General features: G+C 42.1%; 1 protein-coding gene across 1 annotated transcript; it reads left to right on the top strand.

Moving 5' to 3' along the window:
• The first annotated feature begins 616 nt into the window (after window positions 1-616).
• Window positions 617-18,653, top strand: DSCC1 (DNA replication and sister chromatid cohesion 1). Its single transcript, XM_049632972.1, has 9 exons — window positions 617-1,136; window positions 3,336-3,504; window positions 6,413-6,547; window positions 9,393-9,483; window positions 10,626-10,764; window positions 11,268-11,320; window positions 11,746-11,900; window positions 14,189-14,337; window positions 17,553-18,653. Exons 1-9 carry the CDS (start codon window positions 961-963, stop codon window positions 17,659-17,661), a joined length of 1,176 nt encoding a protein of 391 aa, XP_049488929.1. The 5' UTR covers window positions 617-960; the 3' UTR covers window positions 17,662-18,653.
• Window positions 18,654-18,712: the final 59 nt, after the last annotated feature.

An 18,712-nucleotide genomic window follows, 5' to 3' on the forward strand; every position in this document is an offset into this window, starting at 1 on the left:
ACGTATACGGATGAGCCTCTCTCTTGAAACTTTGTATTCATTCAGGCCACTGTAAAATTTGGCCCAGAAGACACCTTAGAGAAAGCTGAGTGAGCAGTTTGCACATCCTGCCGTGGCGAGTTTGTCGGTCTCCCCAGGAGACTGAAGGCTCTTTCCACCCTGGGAAAGTCGCTCTGCTCTGGACACGGGCCTCGGCCCCTCTCCTGACACCCAGCTCACACTAGGCACTCAATGAAGGGATGGATCTAGTCCAAGCCACTGTCTCCCAGATATGACGGTCCCCAGGCCCACAGGAGAGAGATTCCTTTTCCAATTCTACCAGGGCCTCGCTCCTGCTCCAGAGTGTTTGCATAAAACCCGGCTGCTTATTTTTAGAGACAGAGCAGACCGCGCTGGAATCAGACCTTACTACCTCCTGCTGTGCCACCGCGGGCAAGGAGCTTGCCTCATTTGCAAAATGGGGCGAAAAAGGGACCACCTTAAAGGGTTGGAGTGAAGGATTTGGAAAATTATGCATGTAGAGTGCTTATCACAAGGTCCGGCCCTGGCGGAAAACTGGACAGTTTCGCCCGCGAGGAAGTGGGGGTTGCTGACGGGAAACCGGCGGAGGAGCAGCGGAAGGGGTGGGCGAGGGCTCCGCGTGGCGCCCCGCGGGGTGGCAGCGCAGCTCCCGCGAGGTCCCGCCGAAGCCGCCCCGCGGCAGCCGGGCTTTCCTCCCGCGGCCCGAGTTCTGCCTCCGGTGAGCGGCCGCGGCGGAAATCGCGCAGCGACGGCCTTTGGACCCTCCGAAGGCACGCTCCGCCCCGGAAACACGCCCCCTGCCGCCTTGGCGCGCTTTTGAAAGTCTCTTCCCTCGCCCTGGTACGTTTCGCCGGCTCCCGGCTGCTCGCCGAGCGGGTGCTCTCGAGCGCGCCCACAGGGCCCTCCGGGACGCGGTGGGAGCCCCGAGGCCGCACAGCGATGAGGACCCGCGAGGAGGTGGACGCGACACTCCAGATCGCCAAGCTGAATGCGGCCGAGCTGCTGCCGGCCGTGCACTGCCTGGGCTTCGGCCCCGGGGCCGGCGCCGCCGCGGGTGACTTCTGCCTGCTGGAGCTGGAGCCCTCGCTGTGCCAGCAGCTGGAAGCCGGGCACAGGTGAGCCGCCAGCCGCCGTCCCTTTGCCCCGCGGGGAAGCGCGGGACCGGGAAACCGGGCCGCAAGGTGCATTGATTTGATCAGGGGGCTGGCCGCTGCCCGGATGCCTGGTCCCCAGCGCGCTGCCTTTTTTCTGAGGAGTCCGCACCACCACTGGCGGTACACTTAGCTGGACTGGGGTGATGCTACAGGACTGTTCCATCTGATCTGGGAGGCCTGCGTTCGCGGAAACCAATCAGGAAACATAACCTCAGTGACGTTTTGCAGACCTTCACGGTGATGCCGGGAAGTGCACTGAACCCTTCGCCATTCTAGCTTAAAATCCAGGGCTACTGTCTAATATTTATAGAGTTCTCCTTGCCTTCTACTTATATTCATTTCGAGACAATCGGTAGGACTGTAGAGAGTAAGCTGAAAAACGTTTTACCGAGTTGCTAATTGTGAGAGGCCCTCCAAAAACAGACCTGCTTGGGGTCGTTTAGTGGGAATCTGAAGCTGTTTCTGATTTTGGGTCAGCTACACACTTGCTGCAAAACCGTGGATTAAAAAACACAGTCCGGGAAGGAGTCTAGAGAATCATTCTCTCAAATGTGTGCCCTCCCAGCTCCTGGAAATTAGGAGATAGGACTCTGGTTTGTTTCTTTTCTACACCACCCTTCTCCCAACACCTGTATTTCATTAGGTAGTTTGTTCTCTTGTAGATTCCTTTAAATTGAACTCCTCAAGATTTCAGTTTTCATATTTACTCATCTGGCAGTATTATAGTTAACTGGCCAGCCTCCAGCTGCTAGCCACAAAGTATCTTTAAGGGAACTGGAGCCTCACTCCTTGGTTTTCATCCCCACTGAGTTCTTGGTGAGCTAAGAAGGAACTTCAGGTGTGTGGACCTTCTTTTTATCCAGTTATTGTTCATCCACCTGGCAGTCCAGAATGACTCGGAAATGTGTGTTGTGAAAACATTTTTGCCAAGGACGGATAGTTGTTTTAAACAAAACATTGAGGCCTGGATAGTGCAATGTAGAAGTAGATGTTGAAGAGTGGGTACTTGGGACTCTTAAGTGTTATTAGCACTGGGAAGCTAAAAATAAAAAAACAACATGCATTCTTTTCACTTAAACTGAGTCTTTGTTTTAAGAAGTGCTTACACATTCTTCTATTTCAGGTTTTATTTTTATTTCTTTAAAAGAAGTGAATAGTGTACAGGAGGGTTAAATGTTTTATAGACAAAACTGCTAGGAACTGCTCCCTTGCTGTCAATCCCATCATCTTTTTTTTTTTAAGATTTTAAAAAATGTTTATTTATTTTGAGAGAGAGAGAGATGGGACAGAGAAAAAGGAGAGAGGGAATCTCAAGCAATTTATCCTGATGTGATAGACTGAGCCGAAATCAAGAATCCGATGCTGAGCCACTGAGCCACCCAGGTGCCCCCCCCCATCTCCATCTTCAGTGTTTCCTCTTCTTCCTCACCTCTGTCCTTCCTCTCTTCTTTCTTCTTGCTCCTTTCCCCCTGTGAGCCTTTGTCAGAGCTTTACTGAAGTTTGTAAACCTATCTGTTTTATATTTTTTCATTCAGCGTTGCATCTCTTTTCATAAAATCCCAATATCTTTGCAACAAGAGCTGATGGGTAGGCTAGGATGTGTCCTTTGATTGTTAAGGGATACTCAGAACAAAACAAGAACCACTCCTAGGTGGATACCCAGACCACCAGGTGATGATGATCATCTGGGAGCTTGTTAGAAATGCAGAATCCTGGGTCCTGTCCCAGGCCTGCAGATTGGGATTGTTTTTTTAAGAAGATTTTCTAAGATGCCGGTGCATAGGTTTGAGAAGTACTGCTTTAAGGTGGTTTAGGAAATTGACGTTGTGACTGAAGCTACTGGGTGCTTTGTCTTGTGCTTTTCCGAGCAGTTTGCGTGCAGATGTCATGTGGTAACATTTGGACTCTTGGCCTCTTTGGATCTTTCTTGCAGGTTGAATTATTTTTCCTTGGTGAGGCCACCTGGTGCCCCTCTGTCTCTCAACTGGTTCTGCCATTGCTCTGTGGAGCCCAGCATTATGTGAGGGTGGTGAGAACAGGGGCCAGACACAGCCTCAAGACTTAATTTTAAATTCTACAGGCCTAGAGGCCTTCTTTATAATGAAGATGTCCATTGGTGACTCAACAAACCATGTATTTTCTCTTCCCGTTTTCCTGCAGTCTTGTGATTCGTGGTGATAAAGATGAGCAGGCTGTGCTGTGCAGTAAAGACAAAACATATGACTTGAAAATAGCAGACACTTCCAATATGTTGCTTTTCATTCCTGGTTGTAAAACTCCTGACCAGCTGAAGGCGGAAGAAACACATTGTAACATTATTCATACTGAGGTACTGTTATTTGTGTTCTAATTTATATTTGAATCACAACACATGTGCTAATATTGCCTTTAATTAAAATCTTTAGGTGTGAAATGCATAATCACAGGGAGCCTGAAAGGCTCTCTAATGAGATTTAAAATTTCTTGGCATCATTTGCTTGTTTGGAGTCTCGTGAGGTTGTCTTTATTTTCCCTATTTGGTGTTTAAGTCCTAGACAAGTTGACCATGTCTGTCTGTGACATAGAAAGTTTGTTATGAGGTGACGTATTCCAAGTGTTTTTACCTACTTTTAGTAACCCTTGCTGTATGTATGTTTTGAAAGAAGACTCCCTCAAACCACAACTAGCACCTTAAGTAATATGTATGAGGCAGAGAAATGAAGAAATTGGAGTTTTTGAGGCAAGTGTGCGTGTCTCTCACCTTTGAAGTCCATTTAGTTCATTACTACCTCTAGCCATGTATGACAAAGTCTTAATTATTATGGAGGCTACTTGTGGCAGATGCCAAATAGAAGTCTCCGTCCCGGTTAGCTTATTACACATGTCGTGATCAAAACACAGCCCTTAATTCTCTCAGAATGATTTTAGGCCAACTACTGCCTTAGAAATAGAATTGGAATCGAAATAAGGGAAAATATTGGGAAATCTCTGACCCACGATGTTGCTAGAACAAAAGAAATTCAGGTAAATTTTGTATTTTGTTTTTTTTCGGGGAGGGGGAGGGTCTTTTAATGGTAATTAACTAGAAACATGGGCAGTTTAATCTTTTTTAGACCACGTTACTTTCTCATCGGTTACCTGTTCTGTTGGTGTTTTTGCGGGCTGTAACAATACGGGAGTACCTTTGAGCTCTCCTTATGGGAATTGTGTGCACTGAGACTGGGCAAAGCTTAACAAAGTTCTACCAACTAAAGTGTTTTTTTTTTTTTTAATATTTAATTTAATTTAATTTATTTTTTGAGAGAAAGAGAGAGACAGAGCATGATCGGGGGAGGGACAGAGAGAGAGGGAGACACAGAATCCGAGGCAGGCTCCAGGCTCTGAGCTGTCAGCACAGAGCCCGATTCGGGGCTCGAACTCATGAACTTTGAGATCATGACCTGGGCCGAAGTCAGATACTCAACTGACTGACCCACCCAGGCACCCCTCTACCAACTAAAGTTGTATTTATTTATTTATTTATTTATTTATTTTCTATTTAAAAAAAATTTTTTTTAATGTTTATTTATTTTTGAGACAGAGAGAGACAGAGCATGAACGGGGGAGGGTCAGAGAGAGAGGGAGACACAGAATCCGAAGCAGCCTCCAGGCTCTGAGCTGTCAGCACAGAGCCCGATGCGGGGCTCGAACTCGTCAACCGTGAGATCATGACCTGAGCCGAAGTTGGACGCTCAACCGACCGAGCCTCCCAGGTGCCCCACCAACTAAAGTTTTAATCTGAGGTTGCACTTCAGATGTCTGAAAGGGCTAGATAAGGAACGCGCATACGCAAAGCAGGCTGTTGTTGCTACATAGGGACCCCAGTCTCAGCAGGTAATAGAGGATGGTGGAGCCTGTGGCAAATTGAAGAGCACAGGCCCCACGTAGGTGGGCAGCCGCAGCTTGGCCTTGTGGGAAAGCAAGCCCAGAACTGCCAAATCTTCCGATTTCGTGTTTTCAAGTAAACCTTGACATTTAGATCTTGGGGCAAAATCTAATTTGTCCACACTGGCAACTAATTTAAAATCTGTACTAATCCTCACTTCCCCACAACACAAAGCACACGCCAACATCTGTGCTTTGGACAGAGCCTGAAGGCTGTGAGTTTGTGGACACGGATGAAATCAGTCTTTTTGGTTTGGTCCTCACCCTCCTCTTTTGGAGTCCTCAGATTTACCAGCATCATCAGCTGGTCTGGGCCGTGTCTTTTGTCAGTCAAGCCTTGTACGAGCTTGAAGGTAGAAGCATTCCCTGACCTTCCATTTCCGAGTCAGAAGGCACTCCATATGTAATCCAGTTCAGCATTTTTTCCTTATTTTGTGTGAACCATTTACCGGGCACCTACTAAGTGCCAGACACTGGCAAGTCCCGGAGGTAGAGAGGGATAAAAGATAACGTATCATTTAGCCGCTGTCAGCTGGGTTTCTCAGAGTCATAAGCCTCTCAGTAATTTCAACAGTCAAATAAGGAATTAGCTGCAATTCTAAATAGTAAGAAGTTCTTGCAGTGAAAAGATGTGTCTCATCCTTAACTTTCTGCCACATTTTGACACCATGAACAACACAGAACAAGGATGCTCTCGCCTTTCACATCCCTTCATTATCTGAACACTGTGATCATGTCTCTTCCTTGTTCTCCGTTTTCCTGCCTAAAAAGACTCGTTTTCTGTTGTTTCCATCAGGTTTGCAGAACAGTCACCATCCTGGTCATTCTTTTCCGGGCACACCCTAGTTCCCAGAACACACCAGAGATATGGAGCTCAGTGATTGGTTCTATGTTGGCAGTTTTTAAATTTTTTTTTTAATGTTCATTTATTTTTGAGAGAGACAGAGAGAGACACAGTGTGAGCAGGGAAGGGACAGAGAGAGAGAGGGAGACACAGAATCGGAAGCAGGCTCCAGGCTCTGAGCTGTCAGCACAGAGCCCCATGTGGGGCTTGAACTCACGACCTGTGAGATCATGACTTGAGCCGAAGTCACACACTTAACCAACTGAGCCACCCAGGCACCCTGGTGGTGTCTTCTTAATTGGGGTTTGGAAAGATGTTTCCTGAAGATACCCATCCGTTTGCAAAGATGGCTGGAGGGTACCTTCTCAACAGAAACCAGAATGCTCGGCTCTCTTGTTTTCTTAGAGAGCAGATGAGTTGGTTGAGATTTTGTGTGAAATTTTCGTTTACAATAGCCCCTGAAAGGCTACAATATATTTATACTTTCTAGATCTTTGGTTTTTCTAATAACTATTGGGAATTAAGAAGATGCAGACCTAAATTAAAGAAGCTGAAGAAACTTTTGATGGAAGATGCCTACGAAGGACCTGACAGTCAAAAAGAGAAGGATTCAAATCATTCAAAAGTAAGACTTATTTTCATTCTTTTTTAATTGAAAAATTGAACTGTAATTAGAGGTACTTAATGGTGACATTCTTATTTTTAATGTTTGTATTATGAAAATTTCAAATACACGCCAAAGCAGAAAGACCTCATATATTTATCACTCAGTTGAACATTTATCAGCGTTTTGTCAATCTTGTTTCTCCTGTCCCCCTGCTGCTTCCTACCTTTTTTTTTTACTTCTTTTTCTGGAGTATTTAGAAAAAAAAATTTTTTTTAATGTTAAATTTGAGAGAGAGAGAGAAGGGAAGGGGAAGAGAGAGAGGGAGACACAGAATCTGAAGCAGGCTCCAGGCTCTGAGCTGTCAGCCCAGAGCCCGACATGGGGCTCGAACTCATGAGCCGCAAGATCGTGACCTGAACTGAAATCGGATGTTTAACCAACTGAGCCATCCAGTCACCCCTTTCTGGAGTATTTTAAAGCAAATCCTAGATATCATGGTGGCTACATTGCTAAAAACTCCGCGTGTTCCTAACTATGAAATACGTTTTTTAAAAGTTAAATTAATTTTTATTTAATTAAAAATTATAATTAGGAGCTCTTCAGAAAAAGAGGCATTATGAAAATGGAAAGTATTCTTATTCTGTTATGAGAATTAACTAATTCCTAGAAGTATGGAAAAATATTTATAAGCCAAGTAAAGAAATGTTCAAGTTTTTGATGTAGTTCAATATCATAACTGTACTGGCATTCTGAAGGCTGTATTTATGTTACTTCTCTTTTTCTCCATTGACTTTTTTTTTTTTTTTGGTAACCACTTTATTGAGATACAATTTGTATACCAGACAGTTCATTCATTCAGTGGTTTTAGTACATTCACAGAGTTGTATGGTCATCACCATGATGAAGTTTAGGACATTTTTATCACCCCAAGGAAACCCTGTATTCCTTAACTGTTGTCTTCTAAACTTTCTTTCCCTGCTTCCCTCTCCCACCCAGCCCCTAGCAACCACTAATCTTTCAGTCTCTTGATTTACCTCTTTTGGGCATTTCATATGAATAGAATCATATAATATATGACCTTTTCTGACTGGCTTTCTTTTCTTTCTTTCTTTCTTTTTTTTTTTTTCCTGACTTGGCATATTTTCAAGGTTCATTCATGTTGTAGCATATCTTAGTAGTTTATTTCTCTTTATACTCCATTTTATGGATATACCACATTTTTGTTTAGTCATTCCTCAGCTGATGGACATTTGGGTAGTTTCCATATTTTATTATGAATGATACTTTTGTGAACATTCATATACAAGTTTCTAGGGGACCTGTGTTTTCCTTTATCTTGGTTATATACATAAGAGTGGAATTAATGGGTCATATTGTAACTCTTTGTAACTTTTTGAGGACTTGTCAGACTGTTTTCCAAAGTGGCTGCACCATTTTGCATTCCCATTGTATGGGGGCTCCAATTTCTCCGCATCCTTGACAACACTTGTTATTATTTGTCTTTTTTGTATCAATACCAGTGGCTTTGAATTGGTATCATTGTGGGGTTTTTTTTTAATTTTTTTAAACGTTTTTTTAATTTTGTTTTTGAGATAGACAGAGACAGAGTGTGAGCTGGGGCAGGGCAGAGAGAGAGGGAGACACAGAATCCGAAGCAGGCTCCAGGCTCTGAGCTGTCAGCACAGAGCCCGACATGGGGCTCGAACCCACGAACCGTGAGATCATGACCTGAGCTGAAGTCGACCGCTTAACAGACTGAGCCACCCAGGCACCCCTGTATCATTGTGGTTTTGATGTACCTTTCCCTAATGACTGGTGATGTTGACCATCTTTTTACGTACTTCTTGACTATTTGTATTTCATTGAAAAATGTCTATTCAGGAACTCCTTTGCCCAATTTTTAATTGGATTATTTGTCTTTTTATTACTGAGTTGTAGGAGACTTCTTTATATAATCTAATTACAAAGTTCCTTATCAGAAATATAATTTGCTTAGGGACACCTGGGTGGCTTAGTCAGTTAAACCTTCGACTCTTGATTTTGGCTCAGGAGCCCAGGAGCCCCGGAGCCCCACATCAGGTTCCCTGCTGACAGCACAGAGCCTTCTTGGGATTCTCTCTCTCCCTCTCTCTCTTTGCCCCTCCCTGGTTCATGCATACACATGCAAGCACCCCCTCTCTCTCTCTCTCAAAATAAATAAACATTAAAAAAAATATATGTTTATCTTTTCTCCCATTTTGTGGGTTATTTTCTTACTTTTGATTTTTAAAAAAAAATTGCGATAGATATACGTAGGATAAAATTTACAGTTTTAAACGTTTTTATGTGTATAGTTTTGTGGCGTTAAGTACATTCACATTGTTCTGTAACCATGACCACCATGCATCATCCATAGAAACCTTTCACGTTCCCAGTATGGGATGTTCCCAATATGCCCATCAAACGCTAACTCCCCAGTATTCCCTGCCTCCCAGCCTCTGGCAACTACTACCCTACTTTTCATCTCTATGAATTTGACTATTCTAAATATCCCATACAGGTGGAATCCTGTAATATTTGTCCTTTTGTGTTGATGATATTTTGAAGTACAGTTTTGCATTTTGATGAAGTCCAATTTATGTTTTTTTCTTTTGTCTCTTGTGTTTTTGGTATTGTATGTAAGCAACATATTACTAAATCCAACATCATGAAGATTTTCTTCTAAGATTTCATGTAGTAATCACTATACATTAAAAAGAGAAATTAAGGCTAAATTTTGCCTTAATCTGTTCTGTGTATTTATTCCCCCAAATTTCGTAAGTCTTAAAAAAATATTCTTCAAAGCCTTTAAAATGTTTTTTGGTTTTTTGTTTTCTTGTTTCAGTACACAACTGAAGATTTGCTTAATCAAATTCAGGCAAGTGAGGAAGAAATAATGGCCCAATTACAAGTTCTAAATGCCTGTGAGATTGAAGGTAACATTACTTACTGTGATTATTCATAAGAATGGAATTGGGCATCATGTGTGAGAGAGATTTATGGCCATCTTGATCCTATTGCACACTATTTACTTTTATTTTGGGCTTAAAGATGATGATATTTATATTTTTGGGGGTGGGGTCGAGACTGTGTGACCTTTACCTGAGGAGGTCAACCGTGACCAGTGACTCCAACCATTCCTTACAGGGCTTTTCCTTGAAGCACATTTGGTCCTAAGCATTGGAAATAAAGTTTTTAATGATGAATGCCTGCTGTTAACTACCATGGTATATGGGTACCAGGAGTGTTGAGGTTAGAAACCAATGGATTTTAATGCAGCCTTGTGTATTAGTCATTTCTTGCCTGGGGATGGGTAAGATTTTGGTATGTGTCAAGGGGTGCATAGATTATTCCTAGCATTGTTTCTGAGATTGACATCACACATTCCCTTTTCTAATGTTACCTTGATTCTTTGGAATAGCAATAGTAACGTTCTTCCTTGGAAATGGTGGATTTGTGCTTGATTTGTTTCTCCAGGGATCATGGTAGAGCCTTCGATTATAAGATAGCATTTCATGATCTTTTACCAGAATAGGGAGAGGTATCTTGATGCCCTGATTTTATCTTGCCACTGGTTCACATTGTACCTCTGCGTCTATTGACTCTTGAGTGACCTAGGCTTCTTTATGAGCACGAGAACACTTCTGCAAGACGGCTGGGATGAGAATTAGAACCATGGCAGTGCCCCACAGCGGAGTTCAGTGTGTGGGATATCAAACCTACAGTCTTTACCTCCTTTGTATGACGTTCTAATGAAATCACTATTCCAGCTACAGGTTTCCACATTTCCATTTAGATTGACAAGATTATTCTGAGATAATTGAGTGTTAAAGTACATGAAAAAAATCAGTGTTAGTCCTATGTAAGGTACTTTTTAAAAACTGCTTGCTTTCTCTCAAGACACAATTCATAATAATTAGGAGAAAAGCATAAAAGGAAGCATTGCTTATAAAGAAAGCTAAGACTTTGGTGTCTCTTCTTTTGTACCGGGCAAGAGCATGCTGCTTCTTTATCGATCATTTAGCCAATTAATTTGCTTAAGATGTTCTTTGGTAAAGATTACATTTGGAATTTGTAGGTTATTGGAGGATTCTTGACTTTGATTATGAGATGAAACTTCTGAATCACATAACTCAGCTTGTGGATTCTGAATCTTGGTCTTTTGGTAAAGTTCCTTTGAATATGTGCCTTCAGGAACTTGGGCCATTGGAGCCAGAGTAAGTATTTTAATCGCTGTCCCTCCACATTTACTTTAAGGAAAGAAAATTATTTTTCAGGGTGGCACTAAACCCAGGGCATAGGCTATTTATAACTGGATATCATATAGACATTTAAAAAATATATAACCAGGAAGAGCTTAGGAATTTTGGTCGCTAGGCTGAGTAAATGTGCATCATCTCTGTTTTTTTTTCCTGCCATAAAAAATGTAAAGAAATAATTCTATTTAAGCTATCTTATGATAATAAGTGTAGGCTCACATAATTCATGTAAGAATGTTTAGTGTGGGCCTGGCACATAATGGCTTCCTGTTATTTCTTAGTTAGTTCCTAGTGTAAAATTTTACGTGGCAATCAAAATCACTTAGAATTTCAGATCTCAAATTTATATATTAAGATTTTAGTTAGGAAAGGTGTTTAAGATATAATGCATAAAAATGTGATAACTTTTCAATGCATAAAAATGTGATAACTTTTCAAATGAGTATTTTTAAATTTTTCAGGGAAATGATTGAACACTGTCTTAAATGTTATGGAAAGAAATATATAGAGGAAGGTAAGATTTGGAAAGTATCTTAACTTGTGTGTGTTTAAAGTTGGTGTAGGTTCACCTGGGTGGCTCAGTTGGTTAAGCATCCAACTTCGGCTCAGGTCATGATCTTGTGGTTCGTGGGTTCGAGCCCTGCGTCGGGCTCTGTGCTGACAGCTTGGAGCCTGGAGCCTGCTTCGGATTCTGTGTCTCCTTCTCTCTCTGCCCCTCCCCACTCACGCTCTGTCTCTGTCTCTCTCAAAAATAAATAAACATTAAAAAAAAATGTTTAAAGTTGGTATGCCTTTCTGAAGTGTGTGCCTGTTAAAAAGAACAGCTCCGTGGGCTTGTGAGTTGTGTATAATTTTTTCTGAGAAATTGCATTGAGGAAAAGGAAATGTTAGTAGTGCTTTGAATTGTCAGCATGAAACCATCTGATCCCTTATCCTTAGGTGAAGTTTATTTTGAATTGAGCGCTGATAAAATATGCAGAGCAACAGCACAGATGCTACTTCAGAATGCAGTGAAATTTAATCTGGCTGAGTTTCAAGAAGTGTGGCAACAGAGTGTTCCTGAAGGAATGATAACCACGCTTGATCAACTTAAGGTAAGGTAGCAGTCGTGCTTGCTTCCATAACTCACCAGCTTATCGTTAACTGTTGGGTGAAATGAAATTTGTATTGCAACTGAGTTTGGAGCTACTTCATCCTCCCAGTCACCATTTCCGCTAGGAGCACGCCGTGCATTCAGTCCGTCACTGGCTTTAGAACACTTCTGTCACCTCAGCGAGATCCCTCAAGCCCGTGTATGGTTAAGCCTGCTTCCCACCCGGTGTATCTCATCTTGTTGCATCATCTTCATAATCTTCCCCATAGCTTCATCTCTTCCCGCTTCTCTCCTGCTCACTGCATAGCAGCCTTCTTGCAGGTTTTCAAGATCACCAAGCTGTCCTACCTTAGAACCTTTACATAAGGCTTTTTGTTCTAGAATGGCCTTCTTTGTCATTTCGCCTGCCACCTCCTATTTATCTTTGAGTCACTTCATCAAGGAGGCTTCCCTTTATTCTAAAAAAAATGCCTCCTATTTTACTCGGCCATAGCACCCTGTGTTTTTCCTTCATGGTACTTACTGCTTAGCCCTGGGAAAATGTTTAATTGTGCGGGTTTCCTACTCTCTACTTAGATAGAATTTTGTTCACTGTTGCTTATCAGTACATAGCATACTGCCTGGTATGTAGCATATGCTCAGTAAATTTAAAAAAAAAATTTTTTTTTAACGTTTATTTATTTTTGAGACAGAGACAGAGCATGAATGGGGGAGGGTCAGAGAGAGAGGGAGACACAGAATCCGAAACAGGCTCCAGGCTCTGAGCTGTCAGCACAGAGCCCAACGTGGGGCTCGAACTCACAGACCACAAGATCATGACCTGAGCCGAAGTCGGACGCTGAACCGACTGAGCCACCCAGGCGCCCCAGTAAATATTTGTTAAATCGTGAAAGGATTTGCTCAGTATTTACAGAGTTCCTTTTATGTCTAGGCACCATGCTAGATGCTGAGGGGAAAACATCACACAACGTGCCATCAAGGTTCTAAGCCTGGGGTCTGGGAATGGGGGGGTGCACATCACATGTATAAATCTCTTCTAATAATGTAGAGTGATCTGTGTCATGGGAAGGACGTGTACACGATGTTACGGGAGCAAAGAAAAGGGACTTATTCACCTGCCTGGTCAGTCAGAGATGATTTTCTGAAGGAATGGCTGTTTTAGCCGCTGGGTTTGAAAGAATGAACTGTTAACTCTCAAGATGGAAGGGCAGAGATGAGGATCCAGGATAGCATGTTCCAAGGCGTGGAGGGACACAAATTGGGGCACTGTTAGTATGAAGAAGAGTTAGAGTAGAAGTTGCTGGTGAGTCAGTGAGGGACACTATGGTCTGTGCTAAGGAATTTCAGCCCTATTTAGAAAGCTCTTCTGGGACCCTTTAGTGACATCAAAAGAGCTACCTGATGAATTTTGCCTTTTGGGAAGAACACTGACCTTGAAGATGGTTGGATGGAAGGTTGGCTAGATTGTGAAAAAGGAGAACTATCCAGGCTCTCTATACTTAAGTACTCCTGAGAAAGTACTGACTAAAGAACTAAGTGATGGAGCATCGACAGAGAAATGTTGAGGCCTTAAAATCTATAGGATTAAGTGACCACTTAGGTATGGGGTTTGAATAATGGAATCTAGGATAATGCCCAGGTCTCCTCATGTCCTAGGATAATGGGACTAGAGCAGGTTTGGGTGACAAACACAATGAGTTCATAGGTAGGTTTGGATAGAGTTCTTGTGCCTGGAAGGGAGATTTGGGTTGAAGATATATATATGTACACACACATACCATCTAGCAAGTAAGTGGTGCTTATAGTTATGGGTTTAGTTGAGGTTGGTTGAGCCACCCAGGACAGTGACAGTGAGACAAGTCGAGGGGTCAGGGTAGAGGCCCAAAGAACTGCAACATTGAGGTAGGAGGAAAATGAGATGGTGATGTCAGAGATAGAGATTCAAAGAGGTAGGGATCAACATGAATAAAGAAAACAGGGCTAGCAAGGTGAATCCAAGAAAGGGCCCACTGGATTTGTCAAGGACACGTTATTGGTAACCTCGAACTAGAGCTATCCTGATAAATTGTGCAGTAGGAGCCAATAAATTGCAGAAAGGGAAAGGAGAATTCACTGATGGAGGTGGTTTTGTGAAAAAGGCTATTGAAGGTCTCTCTGTAGTTTGTGTGTGTTTCACATAACTGACATTTTAAATGGCTTGGGCTCCGGTGAACCTAAAGGTAAAAATGAGTTATATTTAAACATTAGACCATCATTTTAACTGCCCTTTTTCGTTTCATTTTTTCATAGGGTTTAGCCTTGGTGGATAGACAGTCAAGACCAGAAATCATATTTTTGCTAAAAGTAGATGATCTACCTGAGGATAATCAAGAGCGTTTTAATAGTCTGTTCTCTCTAAGGGAAAAGTGGACAGAAGAAGATATTGCTCCATATATTCAGTAAGTCGTTTGCTAAAATGGATTGTCTTCTCTGTCGTTCTCCACAACTTCCAATCCTGGGGTTGGAGAACGTGTTGTCTTTCATCCTCATCCTGCCTCTGAAACCACTTCTCTGCCCTCCTCCCTGCAAAACTGCAGCTCTTAGAGGAATAGTAAGGCTACGTACCCCACTATGACTCTCTGACTGGCACCTCCTATCTTTCCTGCTGCTTTGCTTTAACTAAAATCTTGGTAGATGCCAGATTGCAGGGAGAATGATTAGCTCTTTAGTCACTGTTTACAGAACCTCAAGTGCACTAACGTTACCACCTCTTTACTTCTTACCTCTCATGTCCTCTCCTCTCTTTCCCCAGGTTGGATTTCCTGGTCCGGATCTCTAACTTCTACTGTGTGTGCTTTTCTCCTATTGCCCTCTCTCTCCCTCTTGTCATACCTCTCTGGCAAAAATCTGCAAAGATTAAACCCAACTTTCTGCTTCCTCTATGCCTCTACCTGGGCAAGTGGAATTTCCTGGAGAAAAAGACACAATGGAAGTTGCCAGTCTTACTTAAGAGCTTACGTGGTACTTGGCAGAGTTCTTGGCAAGGCACCGTTTCCTGATGAGACTTTTCTACCCTTGGAGCTCACTTTTCATACTTTTGCTTTTTGCATCATCAATACCTCCTTTTTCCTCTTCACCCTCAGCTTGTGACCTCATTTCTTGAGAAAATAGAAACAGATGAGAAAAGACAAGGACAACCTCTTTCCTACTGCCAAACCTGCCAGCCTCTGTGTGTGTTGTGTCTGCATACACTTCCTTTGCAGTCCCTCCTCTACAATGCATGAACCGTCCCAGCTCCTAAGGCCAATCCTCCTTCTGCACTAGATCCATCCCTCTGGCCTCATTAAAGACGTATATCCTCTACTTATCCTTTTCCCCCTTGTGTTATTCATGTCTCCCTACCTGCTGGATTATTCCCACCAATATATGGTATGCTGTAGTATTGCTCATCTTAAAAAACAGCAACAACCTACCGGACCCCATGCCCTCTGTTCTCCTTCACAAGAAACTCCTTTTAAAAGTACTCATTTATATTACTTCGTCTCTGGGGCGCCTGGGTGGCTCAGTTGGTTAAGCATCTGACTTTGGCTGAGGTCACGATCTCGCAGTTCACGAGTTCAAGCCCCGCCTCGGGCTCTTGTGCTGACAGCTCAGAGCCTGGAGCCTGCTTTGGATTCTGCGTCTCCCTCTCTCTCTGGCCCTCCCCGACTTGTGCTCTGTCTCTCTGTCTCTGTCTGTCTCATAAATAAAAACACTAAAAAACCCTTTATATTACTTTGGCTCCCATTCTTTCCTTAAGCTGATGGCATCCATTTGTCTACATTCAGTGGTCAGTTGTCTTGTTTCTTGGCCTCTTAGCACTGTTTGACACTGTGCAACTGCTTTCTACTTGAAACACACTGGTTTTTTCCCTTCTCTCCCAAGGTAGCTCTTTTTCTGTCTCTTTTGCTGATGTCTCCCTGTTCTTCCCAATCTTTAAATGGAGTGTTCTAGGACTCCATTCTTGGCCATCTTTTCTTCTATGTTTTTTCCTTGGTGCCCTCATCTAGGCTTGAATTTGAATTTAAAGACTTCCTAATTTTATCTTCACACTTGATCTTTTCCCTGAGCTCTAGTTTCTCTTATCTAGCTGCCTAATGAACATTTCCACTTGGATATCTAAGAGGAATTTTAACTTGCCATGCTCACAACAGAGCTGTCCTGACCCCATCTTCCACATCTCAGTTAACAGCACTACCATTAATCCAGTTACTCAAGTGAGAAGCCCAGCTGTCATTTTCTTCCCTCACCCCCTGGTTCAAACTATGAGCAAATCCTAATGGAGCATCTAGTACCTGCCTCTGAATTGGTCTCCCTACTTGCACTTTTCCTCTTCCCCTCTCCTCCTTTTCAAACTTTTTATTTTAGAAAACTTTAAACATTCAAAAGTGACAATATAACATAATGAACCCTCCCTCTACTCATCACTCAGCTTCCATAATCCACTCATTGCCTCCGTTATTTACAACTCAGATCACATTCTGTTTTTCCGTTCATTAAAACCCTCCTAGGGACTTCCCTTTATACTTAGAATGAAATCACAGTTGCTTTCCATGTTCTTTAAGGCCCTGTATGATCTTGCCCTTGCTTCCTTCTCCAGCTCCTGTTCTTTTGTTCTTCCTTCCCTTCATGTGTTCCAGTCATAGCCTTCTCCTCTTTGGGGTACAGGAAAGGAAGCTCAAGTTGAGGGAGGGTAGGTAACCCAGGCAAGCACACATAGGTAGCCTATAATGCAGGGTCTCTGTGTCTAGATCTCCCTGTATTACATGGCTTATATTTCTAATGTGGAGGCCGTGTGATAGAATTGGGGGGAAAAAAAAAGGACTCAGAAGCCATGCAGACCTGGCAGCAAAATTTGGCTCCATCCTTGGCTGCCTGAGCTAGTTTCCTCATATCTAAATTTTTTTTTTTTTTTACATTTATTTATTTTTGAGAGAGAGAGCACGCGCGCGCACACAAGTGGGGGAGGGGCAGAGAGAGAAGGAGACACTATCCGAAGCAGGCTCCAAGCTGTCAACACAGAGCCTGAGGCAGGGTTCGAACTCACAAACCGCAAGATCATGACCTGAGCCGAAGTCAGACGCTTAACTGACTGAACCACCCAGGGGCCCTAGTTTCCTCATATCTAATGTGGGGTTAAATAATAAATTACTTTTACTCTTTCTGTGAAGGTTAAATGAGATAATACATGTAATGTACCTAGTTCAATTAAGGCTTAGTAACCACTCCCTACCCTGTCTCTCCCACAAACACACATTCTTTCTTTCTTTCTTTCTTTCTTTTTTTAATTTTTTTTAACATTTTATTTTCTTTTTTTGAGAGGGAGAGAGAGAGACAGAGCATGAGCAGGGCGGGGCAGAGAGATAGGGAGACAGAATCCAAAGCAGGCTCCAGGATCTGAGCTGTCAGCACAGAACCCGATGTGGGGCTTGAACCCATGAACGTGAGATCATGACCTGAGTCGAAGTTAGACTCTCAACCAACTGAGCCACCCACGTACTCCTCACATACACACATTCTTATGCTTGTTGGAAAGATGGATTTAGATGAGAGAGAAATAACTAGCACTGTGAATATTATGTTATGTTCCCTAATATTTTCATGCTATTAATTTATTTTTTCATTGTTCCCACAGAGATTTGTGTGGAGAGAAGCAAACCATAGGTACATTACTCACGAAATATTCTCGCTCTTCAATACAAAATGGTGTTAAAGTTTATAACTCAAGAAGACCCATTTCTTAAAAGAACCAACAGTCTTTCTTTGGGACTAAGTTGCTTCATAAAGTTGATGGATATAAGAAAAAGATTCTTTCATGTATTTGTATTCCAGACTTTAAAGAACATACTGCCTTGAGGCATTTTTCTCCTCATTCCTAAGCATGTTGCAACTACTGCTCTTTTTGCCCTTAAATGTAATAGGAAATTTCTGTATCTTTCAAGTTATGTTTGCATTATGCATACAGTGTAAAGGACAAAAGAGAGTGGGGTTTACTATATTTAGAATACCTAAGGAGTCTACACATTTTTATTTATAGAAAAAGAGTTTTGTCTTTTTTTATATTTGAAATTGCATTTAATTAGGATCTGATATTCTAATCATTAACAAATTTAAAGGCTTTTTCAAAGAACTAAATAGTAATAGTTTCCTGGAAGAGAAATTTATTCAGTTAAATGTCATTTCTCAAGGGATTTCTCCTCTACTTTCAACATTCCACCAGAACAGGGAGTCGCTGGATGTTCTGTTATCTAAATTAGTTGTTTTCATTGATGAAATTGGCTTGGTAATAGCTCCTGTGTTGCCTGGCTGGTATAGACATATACTTTGGGATGAAACGGATTTGATATTCAATCTTTTGTGAAGAATGCTAATAGAGCAGTTTATAATCCTATAATGGGTAAAACTGACACAGCTAATACTAGAAAACGCCAAGTAATTTCTAGTTGGTTTTGGAATGCTTGATAAAATTTGTTTATAGCTTATTTTCCTAATTTGTATTCATTTAGACCAAAGTTCAAATTAACTTTTCCTTAGCTAATAAACTTGTCACCAGGACAGTTTGAGGGGTTAGGCCAAAGTTAAATCTGATCCAAGGTTAAAAAAAATGTTAATCTACAATTACCTGAGATTTAACTGTTACTGAAATTTACAATTGTTCTATTCTCTTGTACATGAACTGCAAGTTACTGATGGCTTCAAAATATTTGTCTTTCCAATAAATGTTTTATTATCAGTGTGCATTATTATTTTTTAAAGTACTGAGGCAACAGTACCTAGTAAGGACTGTGGAGTTTG

This window comes from Panthera uncia, chromosome F2 (genome assembly GCF_023721935.1).
Source record: "Panthera uncia isolate 11264 chromosome F2, Puncia_PCG_1.0, whole genome shotgun sequence".
NCBI classification, from domain to species: Eukaryota; Metazoa; Chordata; class Mammalia; order Carnivora; family Felidae; genus Panthera; species Panthera uncia.

Bases quoted from the DNA above. Each gene is read 5' to 3' on its own strand.
- DSCC1 (XM_049632972.1), top strand. From the start codon at position 961: ATGAGGACCCGCGAGGAGGTGGACGCGACACTCCAGATCGCCAAGCTG. The intron at 3,505-6,412 runs GTACTGTTATTT...TATACTTTCTAG, and splicing joins GTAACATTATTCATACTGAG to ATCTTTGGTTTTTCTAATAA. The intron at 11,321-11,745 runs GTAAGATTTGGA...CCTTATCCTTAG, and splicing joins AAAGAAATATATAGAGGAAG to GTGAAGTTTATTTTGAATTG.